This window comes from Halictus rubicundus, unplaced genomic scaffold, assembly GCF_050948215.1.
Source record: "Halictus rubicundus isolate RS-2024b unplaced genomic scaffold, iyHalRubi1_principal scaffold0034, whole genome shotgun sequence".
Taxonomy (NCBI): Eukaryota; Metazoa; Arthropoda; class Insecta; order Hymenoptera; family Halictidae; genus Halictus; species Halictus rubicundus.
In genome coordinates, this window is record NW_027488575.1 from 841,785 (window position 1) to 858,878 (window position 17,094).

Below are 17,094 nucleotides of genomic sequence, written 5' to 3' on the forward strand. Positions count from 1 at the left end.
ATCGTCTATCCTATTCTATACTCTATCCTATCCTTTCCGCTATCCTGTCCTATCCTCTCGTCTATCCTATCCAATCCCCTATCCTATCCTCTATCCAATCCTATCCTCTATCCAATCCTATCCTCTATCCTATCCAATCCTCAACCCTATCCTATCCTCAATTCCATCCTATACTCCATCCTATCCTCTATAATATCGTATCCTCTATCATATCCTATCCTCTATCCTATAATATCCTCTATCCTATCCAATCCTCTATCCTATCCTCTATCCTATTCTCTATCCAATCCTTTCCACTATCCTATCCTTTCCTCTATCCTATCCTATCCTCTATAAGATCGTATCCTCTATCCTATCCTGTCCTCTATCCTATAATATCATCTATCCTATCCTATCCTCTGTCCAATCATATCCTGTATTATATCCTATCCTCTGTCCAATCATATCCTGTATTATATCCTATCCTCTATCCTATCCTAGCCTCTATCCAATCCAATCCCCTATCCTATACTCTATCATATCCTATCATCTATCCTATCATATCCTCTATCCTATCCTATCCTCTATCCTATCCTATCCTCTATCCTATCCTATCCTCTATCCTATCCAATCCCCTATCCTATCCTCTATCCTATCCTATCCTCTATCCTATCCTATCCTCTATCCTATCCTATCCTATCCTATCCTCTATCCTATCCTATCCTCTATCCTATTCTATCCTATATCCTATCCTATCTTCTATCCTATCCTATCCTCAATCCCATCCTATCCTATATCCTATCCTATCCTCTATCCTATCCTATACTCTATCCTATCCTATCCTCTATCCTATCTTCTATCCTATCCTATCCTCTATCCTATCCTATCCTCTATCCTATCCTATCCTCTATCCTATCCTATCCTCTATCCTATCCTATCCTCTATCCTATCCTCTATCCTATCCTCTATCCTATCGTATCCTCTATCCTATCCCATCCTCTATCCTATCCTCTATCCTATCCTATCCTCTATTCTATCCTATCCTTTATCCTATCCTATCCTCTATCCTATCCTATCCTCTATCCTATCCTATCTTCTATCCTATCCTATCCTCTATCCTATCCTATCCTCTATCCTATCCTATCCTCTATCATTTCCTATCCTCTATCCTATCCTATCCTCTATCCTATCCTATCCTCTAACCTATCCTATCCTTAATCCTATCCTATCCTCCATGCTATCCTATCCTCTATCCTATCCTATCATATCATCTATCGTATCCTATCCTCCGTGCTATCCTATCCTATCCTATATCCTATCCTATCTTCTATCCTATCCTATCCTCAATCCTATCCTATCCTCTATCCTATCCTATCCTCTATCCTGTCCTATCCTCTGTCCTATCCTATCCTCTATCCTCTATCCTATCCCATCCTCTATCCTATCCTCTATCCTATCCTCTATCCTATCCTATCCTCTATCGTATCCTATCCTCTATCCTATCCTATCCTCTATCCTATCCTATCCTCTATCCTATCCTATCCTCTATCGTATCCTATCCTGTATCCGATCCAATCCCCTATCCTATCCTATCCTCTATCCTACCCTATCCTCTATCCTATCCTATCCTCTATCCCATCCTATCCTCTATCCTATCCTATACTCTATCCTATCCTATCCTCTATCATATCCTATCCTCTATCCTATCCTATCTTCTATCCTATCCAATCCTCTATCCTATCCTATCCTCTACCCTATCCTATCCTATTTAATATCTTATCCTCTATCCTATCCTATCCTATCTTCTATCCTATCCTATCCTCTATCCTATCCTATCCTCTATCCTATCCTATCCTCTATCCTATCCTCTATCCTATCGTATCCTCTATCCTATCCCATCCTCTATCCTATCCTCTATCCTATCCTATCCTCTACCCTATCCTATCCTCTATCCTATCCTATCCTATATCCTATCCTATCTTCTATCCTATCCTATATCCTATCCTATCTTCTATCCTATCCTATCCTCAATCCTATCCTATCCTCTATCCTATCCTATCCTCTATCCTATCCTATCCTCTATCCTATCCTATCCTCTATCCTCTATCCTTTCCAATCCTCTATCCTATACTCTATCCTATCCTCTATCATATGCTATCCTCAATCGAATCCTAGCCTATCCTCTATCCTATAATATCATCTATCCTACGCTATTCTCTATCCTATCCCATCCTCTTCCCTATCCCATACTCTATCCTATCATATCCTCTATCCTATCCTATCCACTATCCTATCCTATCCTCTATCCTATAATATCATCTATCCTACGCTATTCTCTATCCTATCCCATCCTCTTCCCTATCCCATACTCTATCCTATCATATCCTCTATCCTATCCTATCCACTATCCTATCCTATCCTCTTTCCTATCCTATTCTCTATCCTATCCTATCCTCTATCCTATCCTATACTCTATCGTATCCTGTCCTCTATCCTATCCAATCCTTTATCCTATCCTCTATCCTATCCTATCCTCTATCATTTCCTATCCTCTATCCTATCCTATCCTCTATCCTATCCTATCCTCTAACCTATCCTATCCTTAATCCTATCCTATCCTCCATGCTATCCTATCCTCTATCCTATCCTATCATATCATCTATCGTATCCTATCCTCCGTGCTATCCTATCCTATCCTATATCCTATCCTATCTTCTATCCTATCCTATCCTCAATCCTATCCTATCCTCTATCCTATCCTATCCTCTATCCTGTCCTATCCTCTGTCCTATCCTATCCTCTATCCTCTATCCTATCCCATCCTCTATCCTATCCTCTATCCTATCCTCTATCCTATCCTATCCTCTACCGTATCCTATCCTCTATCCTATCCTATCCTCTATCCTATCCTATCCTCTATCCTATCCTATCCTCTATCGTATCCTATCCTGTATCCGATCCAATCCCCTATCCTATCCTATCCTCTATCCTACCCTATCCTCTATCCTATCCTATCCTCTATCCCATCCTATCCTCTATCCTATCCTATACTCTATCCTATCCTATCCTCTATCCTACCCTATCCTCTATCCTATCCTATCATCTATCCCATCCTATCCTCTATCATATCCTATACTCTATCCTATCCTATCCTCTATCATATCCTATCCTCTATCCTATCCTATCGTCTATCCTATCCAATCCTCTATCCTATCCTATCCTCTACCCTATCCTATCCTCTATAATATCTTATCCTCTATCCTATCCTATCCTATCTTCTATCCTATCCTATCCTCTATCCTATCCTATCCTCTATCCTATCCTATCCTCTATCCTATCGTATCCTCTATCCTATCCCATCCTCTATCCTATCCTCTATCCTATCCTATCCTCTACCCTATCCTATCCTCTATAATATCTTATCCTCTATCCTATCCTATCCTCTATCCTATCCTATCCTCTATCCTATCCTATCCTCTATCCTATCCTATCCTCTATCCTATCCTATCCTCTATCCTATCCTATCCTATATCCTATCCTATCTTCTATCCTATCCTATATCCTATCCTATCTTCTATCCTATCCTATATCCTATCCTATCTTCTATCCTATCCTATCCTCAATCCTATCCTATCCTCTATCCTATCCTATCCTCTATCCTATCCTATCCTCTATCCTATCTTATCCTCTATCCTCTATCCTTTCCAATCCTCTATCCTATACTCTATCCTATCCTCTATCATATGCTATCCTCAATCGAATCCTATCCTATCCTCTATCCTATAATATCATCTATCCTACGCTATTCTCTATCCTATCCCATCCTCTTCCCTATCCCATACTCTATCCTATCATATCCTCTATCCTATCCTATCCACTATCCTATCCTATCCTCTTTCCTATCCTATTCTCTATCCTATCCTATCCTCTATCCTATCCTATACTCTATCCTATCCTATCCTCTATCCTATCCTATCCCCTATCCTATCCTATCCTCTATCGTATCCTATCCTCTATCCTATCTAATCCCCTTTCCTAAGCTCTATCATATCCTATCCTCTATCGTCTCCTATCCTGTATCCTATCCAATCCTCTATCCTATCCTATCCTCAATCCTATCCTCTATGCTATCCTATCCTCTATCCTCTCCTATCCTCTATCCTATCCTATCCTCTATCCTATCCTATCCTCAATCCTATCCTATCCTCTATCCTATCATATCCTGTATTATATCCTATCCTCTATCCTATCCAATCCTCTATCCTCTATCCTATCCTATCACCTATCCTATCCTATCTTCTATCCTATCCTATGCTCTATAATATCGTATCCTCTATCATATTCTATCCTCTATCCTATAATATCATCTATCCTATAATATTCTTTATCCTATCCTCAATTCTATTCTATACTTCATCCTATCCTATCCGCTATCCTATCATATCCTCTATCCTATAATATCCTCTATCCTATCCAATCCTCTATCCTATCCTCTATCCTATTCACTATCCAATCCTTTCCTCTATCCTATCCTATCCTCTAGAAGATCGTATCCTCTATCCTATCCAATCCTCTATCCTATCCGAGCCTCTAACCTATCCTATCCTCCATCCTGTCCTATCCTCTATCCTATCCTCTATAATATCGTATCCTCTATCCTATCCTATCCTCTATCCTATCCTCTATCCTTTATCCTATCCTATCCTCTATCGTATCCTATCCTCCATCCTAACCTATCCTCTATCCTATCCTATCCACTATCCTATAATATTCTCTATCCTATCCTATCCTCTACCCTATCCTATCCTCTATAATATCTTATCCTGTATCCTATACTATCCTCTATCCCATAATATCATCTATCCTATGGTATCCTCTACTATCCTTCCTCTATCCTACAATATCATCTATCCTATCCTATCCTCTATCCTATCCTATCCTATCCTCTATCCTATCCTATCCTCTATCCTATCCTATCCTCTATCCTATCCTATCCTCTATCCTATCCTATCCTCTATGCTATCCTATCCTCTATCCTATCCTATCCTCTATCCTATCCTATCCTCTATCCTATCCTATCCTCTATCCTATCCTATCATCTATCCTATCCTATCCTCAATCCTATCCTATCCTCAATCCTATCCTATCCTCTATCCTATCCTATCCTCTATCCTATCCCATTCTCTATCCTATCCTATCCTCTTTCCTATCCTATCCTCTATCCTATCCAATCCTATATTGTATCCTCTATCCTATCCTATCCTCTATCCTACAATATCATCTATCCTATCCTATTCTCTATCCTATCCTATCGTATCCTCTATCCTATCCTATCGTATCCTCTATCGTATCCTATCCTCTATCCTATCCAATCCTATATCCTATCCTCTATCCTATCCAATCCCCTACCCTATTCTCTATCCTATCCAATACTCGATCCTATTCTAACATCTATAATATCGTATCCTCTATCCTATCCTATCCTCTTTCTTATCCTATCCTTAATCCTATCCTATCCTCTATCCTGTCCTATCCGCTATCCTATCCTATGCTCTATAATATCGTATCTTCTATCCTATCCTATCCTCTATCCTATCCTATCCTCTATCGTCTACTGTCCTCTATCCTATCCTATCCGATCGTCTATCGTATCCTATCCTCTATAATATCGTATCCTCTATCATATCCTATCCTCTTGCCTATAATATCATCTACCCTGACCTGTTCTCTATCCTATCCTATCCTCTACCGTATCCTATCCTCTATCGTCTCCTATCCTCTAACCTATCCAATCCCCTATCCTATCCTCTACCCTATCCTATCCTCTATCCTATCCTATCCTATATAATATCGTATCCTCTATCATATCCTATCCTCTTGCCTATAATATCATCTACCCTGTCCTGTTCTCTATCCTATCCTATCTACTACCGTATCCTATCCTCTATCGTCTCCTATCCTCTATCCTATCCAATCCCCTATCCTATCCTCTATCCTATCCTATCCTCTATCCTATCGTATCCTCTATAATATCGTATCCTCTATCATATTCTATCCTCTATCATATAATATCATCTATCCTATTATATTCTCTATCCTATCCTATCCTCTATCCTATCCTATCCTCTATCGTCTGCTCTACCCTATCCAATCCACTATCCTATCCTGTCCTCAATCCTATAATATCATCTTTCCTATTCTATTCTCTATCCTATCCTATCCTATCCTATCCCGTATCGTATCCTATCCTCTATCCTATCCCGTATCGTATCCTATCCTCTATCCTATCCAATCCTATATCCTATCCTCTATCCTATCCTATCCTCCACCCTATCCTATCCTCAACCCTATCCTATCCTCAATCCTATCCTATACTCCATCCTATCCTATCCTCTATCGTATCCAATCCTCTATCCTATCCAATCCTATATCCTATCCTCTATCCTATCCTATCCTCTATCCTATCCTATCCTCTATACTATCCTATCCTCTATCCTATCCTATCCTCTATCATCTCCTGTCCTCTATCCTATCCAATCCCCTATCCTATCATCTATCCTATCCTATCCTATCCGATCCTCTATCCTATCCTATCCTCTATCGTCTCCTGTCCTCTATCCTATCCAATCCCCTATCTTATCCTCTATCGTCTACTGTCGTCTATCCTATCTAATCCCCTATCCTATCCTCTATCCTATCCTATCCGATCCTCTATCCTATCCTATCCTGTATAATATCGTAGCCTCTATCATATCCTATCCTCTTGCCTTTAATATCATCTATCCTATTATATGCTCTATCCTATCCTATCCTCTACCGTATCCTAACCTCTATCGTCTCCTATCCTCTATCCTATCCTAACCTCTATCGTCTCCTATCCTCTATCCTATCCTAACCTCCACCCTATCCTATCCTCAACCCTATCCTATCCTCAAACCTATCCTATACTCCATCCTATCCTATCCTCTATCGTATCCAATCCTCTATCTTATCCAATCCTATATCCTATCCTCTATCCTATCCTATCCTCTATCGTATCCTATCCTCTATCCTATCCTATCCTCTATCCTATCCTCTATCATCTCCTGTCCTCTATCCTAACCAATCCCCTATCCTATCATCTATCCTATCCTATTCTGTATCCTATCCTATCCTATCCTCTATCGTATCCTATGCTCTATCCTATCCAATCCCCTATCCTATCCTCTATCCTATCCTCTATCCTATCCTATCCTCTACAATATCGTATCCTCTATCCAATAATATCATATATCCTATCCTATCCTCTATCCTATCCTATCCTCTACAATATCGTATCCTCTATCCAATAATATCATATATCCTATCCTATTCTCTATCCTATCCTATCCTCTATCCTAACCTTTCCTCTATCGTCTGCTCTATGCTATCCTATCCACTATCCTATCCTATTCTCAATCCTATCCTATCCTCTATCCTCTCCTATCCTTTATACTATCCAATCCTCTATCCTATCCTTTATCCTATCCTACCCTCTATCCTATCCAATCCTCTATCCTATCCAATCCTATATCCTATCCTCTATCCTATATCCTATCCTCTATCCTATCCTATCCTCTATCCTATCCTACCCTCTATCCTATCCTATCCTCTATCCTATCCTATCCTCTATCCTATCCAATCCTCTATCCTATCCGATCTTCTATCCTATCCTATCCTCTATAATATCGTATCCTCTAGCATATCCTTTCCTCTTTCCTGTAATGTCCCCTATCGTATCCAATCCTCTATCCTATCCTAGGCGTATTTTCTAAAGTGTATGCTTTGCATCCAAAAATCCTAAAATGTGATACGTCAGGCTTCTTTCCAAACCAACATTCGTACTGTGTGACATCCTTCAAAGCCTTAGTAGCAGATCAGTTCCTTATGCGCATCGAGGTATTTATCGCTTATGCCCAGAATTTCTTTGGTAGATCAGCGTGTATTAATATACATCTTGCCATTTCGACGAGTGTTCTATTCAACCTCTCAGCGACACCACTTTGTTGTGGCGTGTATGCAACAGTTCTTTCATGCTTAATTCCCCACTCACTTAGTTGTTTGTTGAACTCCTTACCGCAATATTCGAGTCTATTATCCGTTCTTAAGGTCTTGATCTTTTTACCAATTTCATTTTCAGCTAGAGCCTTGAATTCTTTAAAAGCTTCTTTCACTTGATCCTTTGACTTTAAGAAGCATATCTTCGTCCACCTTGTTTTGTCGTCTATAAAGCTAGCAAAATATTTTGCCCCACCAATAGATGTGGTACGCATCAGCCCACAAACATCTGAATGTATCAATTCAAGTGGTTGTTTGCTCTTATGGGTCGATGGAGTGAATGGAATTTTAGTTTGCTTACCCTTTATGCAGGTTTCACTGGTGAGCATATTATTGTTCAGGTTCATCGTCAAACCCTTCACCATTTGTTTGGATATTAAACTCTTCAAGTCTGCTGCATTGAGATGTCCATATCTCAAATGCCATAGTTCATTAGAGGTTTCTGCCATGTTCGCTGTCTCTTCTATTTCACGCGTAGTTGCCTTGAATGAGATTGGTGAAGGTTTCAGAAAATATAAGTTTCCTACCTTTGGGGCTACTGCAACTATTTGCCCTTCAGCATTCCTTATTGTTGCTTTGTCGTCCACAAATATAACCTTCTTTCCATTTTTGGTTAAGCTGGCCACCGATAGCAGGTTTGTTTTCAAATCGGGCACATACAGTGTATTTTTGCACCTCACATTAATAACTTCCTTTCCATTTGACAGCGTAAGGCACACCGTTCCAATGCCCTTAATTTCTGCACTTTTATTTACGTCCAATCCAACATCTTTTCCTGTGACAGTATTTAATTCTGAAAACAAGGATTTGTTATTGCACATGTGTGACGTAGCCCCACTGTCCAAGCACCACACATCCTTGCGAGTGATGATAGCGCCAAGTGCTGACAGCGCCAATGCATTTTGATAATCGCCATGAGTCATAAAGGCTTCGCAATCCTTTTCACAATAACTAGCTTGGTGTTGCCTATTAGATTTCTTCTTCCAGCAGTCACTGGCGTTGTGACCAGGCTTTTTGCAAAATGTGCTCTTGTAAGGCTTGTACGTTGAAGTACTGTCGTTGCTTTTATATTTAACAGCCATTTCTTCTTTATTAGTTTTACTATTTGTGTATTTTGGATTTCCTTGCCTGACGTAAAGGGCATCATGCGTGTCTTCTTCATTGAGCCTGCTTCTTGCTTCAGCTTCTTCTAAAATTTTTATTTTCAACGCGTATGGATCAGGCAATGTATCTCTGGATTCTATTGCACACCTGAAACCTTCATAACTTCTTGGGATACTGTACAGAATTACGATGGTTAACAGGTCATTTGCAATTGGTATGTCCATTTGCTGCAATTTATCTACAATATCAAATAATTTGTTTAAGTGATCTGCCATACTACCGTCCTCCGTGAGCCTTGTGAAAAGCAGCTTCTTCAATAGTGTCGCCCTCTTTGCTGGTCCTTTCGAAGCGTATACCCTTTCCAGCGCAGTCCAAGCGTCACTTGACGTTTGAAGATTCTTCACGTGGCATATTTCGGATGCACTTAACGAGAGAACTATATCAGCTTTCGCCTTTTTGTCGTTCCTTACCCAATTTGCAATTTGGTCGGCATTGTTCTCCCTTTCAGCAGGTTTCGGTCTCGATCCATCGACGTAGCACCAGAGACCATTTTTCGTAAGAATTGCCTCCATTCGTTCTTTCCACGTATCATAATTATCTTTAGTTAATTTGTCTATTTGAGTGTTGTGACTCATGATTAACTATTTGTATAATAGGTTCTTGATCGCGAACACGTGGCACTTTGTAGGTTAAATTGGCACTTGAGGGTAGGTTTTCCGTTCGTAACGAATTTACGCTACTGGGCCCATAACCTGTTTGATTTTGTTAATCCTTATGTTCCCGAAGGATCTTCAGGTTGTCCTATTAAACCTCTTCACCTTATTTTGTATAATACATGCCTTTATTTCTGTACATATACACGCGGTAGGAGAGCGTGGTTAGATAAAGAAGAAAAATACATCGAGAAAAGAATAGATTGGAGGGCGCGCGGGAAGCAGTTGAGTGAGCGCGTTGAATATATTTCTAACAACCTCGATTTTATTTGTAACATTCAATTTAGAAACACTAACAAACTTCGTTGCAATCCAAACTCTAAAGATGCAGATTGATCGAAATGTTTATTTCTTTGTAAATTCTCTGGTCTCCTTACTGAAAAGGTGTTAGGGAAAAATATTGAATGGATACATTGTAGTGTCGTTGTTCATCTTGGCTTGCAAGATCGTCAAATGCTTACAAATTATAGTTATCTGCGGATTACACAACGATATGTTAACAATAATTAGAGCATTTGCTACAAGTAGCACGTCACGATACAGTTGAATTATATATTACATTCTTATACACGTACTACGCCTGTTCGGCGAATTGCCGAGTGCCGGGACCGTCCAGCGGTGGACGCGGAATGAGAGCACCGGAAAGAAGGATGAAGTTCCGGAGGAGACGAATGGATGTCGCAAGAAACGAAAATGCACGGAACCAACGGTTATTTATTTCAAAGACAAAACTCACAGTACACTGACGCTCGGACAAACACGGAGGAACGGCGATAATGGAAATCTTGCTCGCGGCGCGACGGATGATCTTGACCGCGGAAGAACGGAAATCTTGCACGCGGGACGAGACGATTCGCGACGCGGATGAAAGAAGATTATAGAAAGGGACGAACAATAATGGTAGAAAACTGTGAACAGTCGTACTTGGACTTTCGAAGGTACGGGAAGCTCGAGCTTGAATCCGTGCGGAGCGGCCGCGAAAACGTGATTGAAGCTAGAGTACCGAGAGCGTGAACGAGACGCGTACGAGCCGAAAGCGTATGGTCGAATGTCGATCAGACGAGAAACCGTTGTCTCCGTCGGCGCGATCGGTGGATCTAGAAGAAACGGGTGGTTTGAAATTTGGGGAAACAATAGCAGAGAGACGAACGAAGGACGGAGAAGGAGCGACACAAAGAAAGGACGAAACAGAAGCGATCGCATCGACGAAGACAACATGTACGAGACCAGAACAACAACGGGCTATTTATAGCTTGGTGTCGAACAGAAATTAGATCAAGCCGTTATCGTTCGAATCTCGAACATACCGCCAGCCCTGAAACCTCAGTTTCAGAAGTCTTAAAATTAACGCAGAAACTTAATTTTAACGCAAAACTTAGAACTAACTATATCGATATATGGACATTTTTTTTTTTTACATTGATGGAGAAGCGCTATCGATGGGAAGCGGACATAATTTTACAATCGGTCGCATCAATTCGGTAGACGAGGTCTTGACGGTGACCACGCGGACATGACCGTCGTCGCCGGGATGGAGTTGCTTGATCCGACCAAGCTCCCACTTGCACGGAGGGAGATTCGAGTTGCGCAGCAAAACTAATTGACCAGTCCGCAGAGGCGGTTGTTCACGACGCCATTTGCTTCGTTGTTGGAGGGTGTTTAGATAATCGCTCATCCAAATTTTCCAAAAGCGCTCCGTCGTATGCCGGACTAGCTGCCAACGAGCCAGACGATTTTCGGAAATCTCGAGAAGCGAAGGTTGTGGGGGGACCGAGAGCGCAGAGCCAATTAGAAAATGACCGGGGGTTAACACGTCAAAGTCATCGACAGAATCTCGCAAAGGCGCTATGGGTCGCGAATTTAAGCACGCCTCGATGGAGCACAGAAGGGTACTGAATTCTTCAAAGGTAAAGGTGCGAGGTCCGACGACTCGCTTTAAATGGTGTTTAAGACTCTTCACCCCGGCCTCCCACAACCCTCCGAAATGCGGAGCGGAAGGAGGAATAAAGTGCCAGGTGACACCATCGCTAGCGGCTTTGTTTAAGAACTCGGGATTTGTCAGGGACTCCCGAAACGCGCGCGTTAATTCCCGCGAAGCGCCGACGAACGTGGTCCCATTGTCCGAATAAATGGCAGAAGGGATTCCGCGTCGTGCACAAAATCGAACGTAGGCGTTAAGAAAGGCGCGGGTCGAATAGTCGGAAACCAACTCGAGGTGGATCGCTTTCGTAGCCAAGCAAACAAACAAGGAGATATAGGCTTTCCTTGATGTGATCCCACGACCGGCGGAAGCGCGAACTTGAATTGGTCCAGCATAGTCCACACCGCAGTGGGAAAAACATTTTGTTTGAGGAGAGACCCGGGATTCCGGTAGCCGTCCCATCAGCTGCTCGGGGACAGCAGCTCTTTCTCGCACGCATACAACACATGAATGAATTGCAGCTTTGACTAAACTGCGAGCGCGGAGAATCCAGAAAGTCTGACGTAGAGTGCTGAGAGTGAGTTGAAGGCCACCGTGCAACGAGCGCAAATGTGCCTGTTCAATTATCAACCGAACAAGCGGATGAGAAGATAAAATAATCGGATGCTTTGAATTGAACGGTAGTGGAGCGCGGTGTAGACGACCACCGACGCGAAGGAGCCCATCGTTATCGAGGAATGGGTCGAGAGATAAGATGGAACAGTTCCTTGAAAGATATCGTTTGCGGCGGAGTGCGTCTAGCTCTACAGGAAATAGAGTTGATTGGAGGTATTTGAGCCACCAAAGTTTCGCCGAATTACATTCCGCTGCGGTGAGAGCACGACCGACCGGAGATGGTCGAGGAGCCGACGGTCCTTTGCGACAAGCTTGAAGGAAGCGAAACATGTACGCGGTGACGCGGATGAGCTTCGGCCACGAAGAGAAGCGGCTCTCCAGATCCCACCGTGGAAAAGTGGTAACCACATGTGCCGACACGACTTTGGCTTCCGGTTGAACGTCGTCGGTGACCAAGAGTGGACGGTTCGGCCATTCGGAACGCTCGCGACGCAGCCAGGATGGACCATGCCACCAGAGATCGGAACCTAGAAGATCGTCGCTCAGGAGACCTCGAGAGGCACAATCGGCGGGATTGCATTCGGTGGGGACGTGCCGCCACTCAGCTTGAGGGAGGCGAGTCTGAATTGTAGCGACGCGGTTAGCGACGAAAGTCTTCCATCGCGAAGGATGCTGGGATATCCAGTTAAGCACGACCGTCGAGTCAGTCCAACACACGCAAGGTATTGGTCGAGAGTCGAATGACTCGAGAACAAATTCGATAAGGCGAATCATAAGACAAGCACCTTGCAATTCTAACCGTGGTATCGTCAAAGGATTTAGCGGAGCTACCTTCGATTTGCCGGCGAGAAAGGAAATTGTGATTTCGCCGGAGGACGAGATGCATTTTGCATAAACCACGGCTGAATACGCAACTGTTGAGGCATCGGAGAAACCGTGAAGCTCCACTCGCGATGTAGTAGATATTAGACCAATCCATCGGGGAAGTTGCACTTTGTCAAGGTGAGCCAATTGAGAGTAAAGAGTTCGCCATTTGCTGAGTTTGTGAACCGGGATGGGTTCGTCCCAACCAACGCGGAGGCGCCAAAGTTCTTGAATGAAAACTTTCGCGAGAATAGTAGCAGGAGTGATCCATCCCAAAGGGTCATAAATTTTGGCAATGGTCGACAAAATAGAACGCTTGGTTGACGGACACGAGTCCGAGAGGGATGTCTTGAATTGAAAAGTATCCTGGGAAGGATTCCAGCAGATTCCAAGAACCTTTACTTGATCATCTTGAGCCAGATCTTTCGTGCACGCTAGACCATGATCGGAAGGGTCAATGTCAGAGAGGAGAGAAGGATGATTACTGGCCCATTTCCGGAGGTGAAATTTCCCACAATGGAGCAATTTGATGAGTTGATCTCGACAATGCCGAAGAGACGCGATATCATCGTGTCCGAAAAGAAGGTCGTCGATGTAAGTGTTTGATCGGAGAATCGGAGACGCTAAAAGGAAACGGTCGCCTTCATCCTCAACCAAACGTTGGAGTACCCGAAGAGCGAGATATGGGGCGCAAGTCATCCCATACGTGACGGTCAGCAATTCGTACTCTTGAATAGAGTCCGCCGAGTGAGGAGCCCACAGGATACGCTGGTAACTGACATCCCGAGGATCCACTAGGATCTGCCGGTACATCTTGGCAATATCCGCGGTGTACACAAAACGAAACGCGCGCCAGCGGAGAATGACCGAAGAGAGATTCGTTTGTAGTTTAGGACCAGGTAGAAGATGATCGTTTAACGATGATCCGTTCGTGGTAACACTCGAGGCGTTGAACACGACGCGCAGGTGCGTCGTGCTGCTACCTTCGCGGAGAACGGGATGATGAGGGATATAGACCGATTGAGAATCACTTGACGAAGACACAGCGGAGCGCATGTGGCCAAGCCGTTCATATTCTTGCATGAAGTCGCGATATTCTGAGGCAAGGTTCGGATTTGACTCAAATCTGCGGTTGAGATGGAGCATGATCCGTTCTGCTGTCGAACGCGAGTGCCCGATCCTCAGCGGAGGGTTTGAGCGGAAGGGAAGACGAACAATATAACGACCGTTCGTTGTGCGAGTCGTAGAGTCTCGAAAATATTGCTCACACCGTTTCTCAGCGGGAGTTAGAAGAGAGGCATGTGGGATTTCCTCGATTTCCCAAAATCGGCGGAGGTCCGCATCGAGAGAATTATCGTGAACGCAGTGGTGCGTGGAGAACAGTTGCGTTGTATTTGAGACGGGTTCGGAACGACGGAAGAAACCGCGGTCCAATGAATTATGAAGGGGTCCAGAAATGACCCATCCAAAAATAGTATTTTGCGCGTGTTGAATGATGCTAGGGTACACGTCGGCTCCGAGAATCATTTGTATGGGGTCAGAACTAGACGGGTCGTGATCAGCCCAAGAAAGATCGGCTAAATGCGCGAGAGTACGCCAATTTCGGACTCGCGAGGGTTTGTACGTGGACATTGACCCGAGCACCAACGCCGTGGTCGGAACACAAGGCGCGGAAGAAGTGCGATTCGACACCAGAAGATGGGTTGCGTGGCGTACAGTCCCAGCGTGAACGCCGCCGACGGCAGAAATCGACGCGACGACACGGTTACGTTTCGCTCGCAAAAGCTGGACAACCGACTCGGCCACAAAACTGGCTTCGGAGCCTTGGTCAATTAACGCACGAATTATCACGCTGCGACCGGAGGGAACGCTTACTTGAATTCGCGCGGTAGCTAAGAGTATGGACGACCCGGTAGCCGCTGAACCTGCGGTTGCTGAATGCGAATTGATTTCAGCGGAGACGGACTCGCGAGTACCGGACGACTCAGCGGAAGACCGAGCCCCAGGGGTCGACTCGTCGTGCAAGAGCGAGTGATGACGCTTCTGACACATGCGGCAAGTGTGTTTACTGGCACACGACGAAATCGCGTGATTATAACTGAGACAATTCGGGCAGCACGATAACCGCTTAACAATCTCAAGTCTTTGCCGGGGGCTCTTCGCGAGAAACGAGGAGCAATAGCCTAAATAATGATGAGCTTTACATAAGGGACAGGCTCCTTGCGAATTTTTCGACGCTGTCGCGAGGTGAGAGTGAGCGGGATTGCGCGAAGGGCGAGACGCAGAAAGTGACGAGGAGGCTCCTATCTTGCCGGACGCGCCGGAATCGAAGTCTTCGAGCGCGCGCACCCGCGTATCGATAAACGTCTGGAACTCTTCGAAGGAGGGAAACTTCGTGTCGTCGCCTGCCCGAAGAGTCCAGGCCTTTCGCGTCGCGGGATCGAGCTTTTGTACCGCAAGATGAAGAAGGAAGTCGTCCCAAAGCTCGGCAGCGCTTCTACCAAGATTTCGGAGCGACGAGACGGTCATAGCGAGGCGATCGCGCAAGTTTTGCAAGTCCGATGCAGATTCGCGATTGAGCGCATGCAGATCTAACAATGTGGTTAGGTATTTCGCGAGAAGGCGCCGAGGGTTATCGTACCGCGACGTGAGCGTTTTCCAAGCGATCGCAAAATTATCCTGAGTAACGGAAAGGTTACTGATGCACCCGAGTGCGCGTCCGGCGAGCGACGAAACGAGGTAATGCATACGCGAAAAATTATTTAAAGAAGAGTTCGCGATTATAAGCGACTGAAAGCGGTCCCGAAAGGCTTCCCATTCCTCGCACCGGCCATCGAACGGCTGGAGAGGAATCGGAGGAAGATGCGCGACGGGCGGAGCGAACGCACCTGGAGTGTCGGTCGACGCGGTGTGACTCACTTCTTTCGGAGTAAGATCGGCGAGGGCAGAGTTCATGAAGGTGAGAGTCTGCAGGAACGTCTCCTCCGTGGTCACGAGATAGTTGTCCTTGAAGTAGGCCATGGAGGGTCGATCCTCTGGTGGGATGGCAGCGGAGATCTTCACATCGTTGGCTTCGAAAGTCGCCCACTGGGTTTTGAGATGGTTCATACGCGTGTGTATCCCAGCCACTGTCCAGTTCGTCTTGCCCAGCTTCTTCAGGTTGGAAAGAGACCGCTCGATGGCTCGTTTAAGAGTTTCTTGCGTGGCGATGAGTTCCGCCATAGTCACGTTCGTGTCCTTTCCACTCACTCACGATCCGGCTCGAAGGACCAAATTTATGTTCGGCGAATTGCCGAGTGCCGGGACCGTCCAGCGGTGGACGCGGAATGAGAGCACCGGAAAGAAGGATGAAGTTCCGGAGGAGACGAATGGATGTCGCAAGAAACGAAAATGCACGGAACCAACGGTTATTTATTTCAAAGACAAAACTCACAGTACACTGACGCTCGGACAAACACGGAGGAACGGCGATAATGGAAATCTTGCTCGCGGCGCGACGGATGATCTTGACCGCGGAAGAACGGAAATCTTGCACGCGGGACGAGACGATTCGCGACGCGGATGAAAGAAGATTATAGAAAGGGACGAACAATAATGGTAGAAAACTGTGAACAGTCGTACTTGGACTTTCGAAGGTACGGGAAGCTCGAGCTTGAATCCGTGCGGAGCGGCCGCGAAAACGTGATTGAAGCTAGAGTACCGAGAGCGTGAACGAGACGCGTACGAGCCGAAAGCGTATGGTCGAATGTCGATCAGACGAGAAACCGTTGTCTCCGTCGGCGCGATCGGTGGATCTAGAAGAAACGGGTGGTTTGAAATTTG

General features: G+C 44.6%; 1 protein-coding gene across 1 annotated transcript; it reads right to left on the bottom strand.

Moving 5' to 3' along the window:
- Window positions 1-12,046: 12,046 nt before the first annotated feature.
- Window positions 12,047-16,494, bottom strand: LOC143363332 (uncharacterized). Its single transcript, XM_076803927.1, has 2 exons — window positions 12,232-16,494; window positions 12,047-12,136 (listed from the first exon to the last, which is right to left on the bottom strand). Exons 1-2 carry the CDS (start codon window positions 16,492-16,494, stop codon window positions 12,047-12,049), a joined length of 4,353 nt encoding a protein of 1,450 aa, XP_076660042.1.
- Between the last annotated feature and the right edge of the window lie 600 nt (window positions 16,495-17,094).

Coding starts and splice junctions, on each gene's coding strand:
- LOC143363332 (XM_076803927.1), bottom strand. CDS start 16,494: ATGGCGGAACTCATCGCCACGCAAGAAACTCTTAAACGAGCCATCGAG. Junction 12,137..12,231: donor GACGGCTACCGGAATCCCGG/GTCTCTCCTCAA, acceptor GATCACATCAAG/GAAAGCCTATATCTCCTTGT.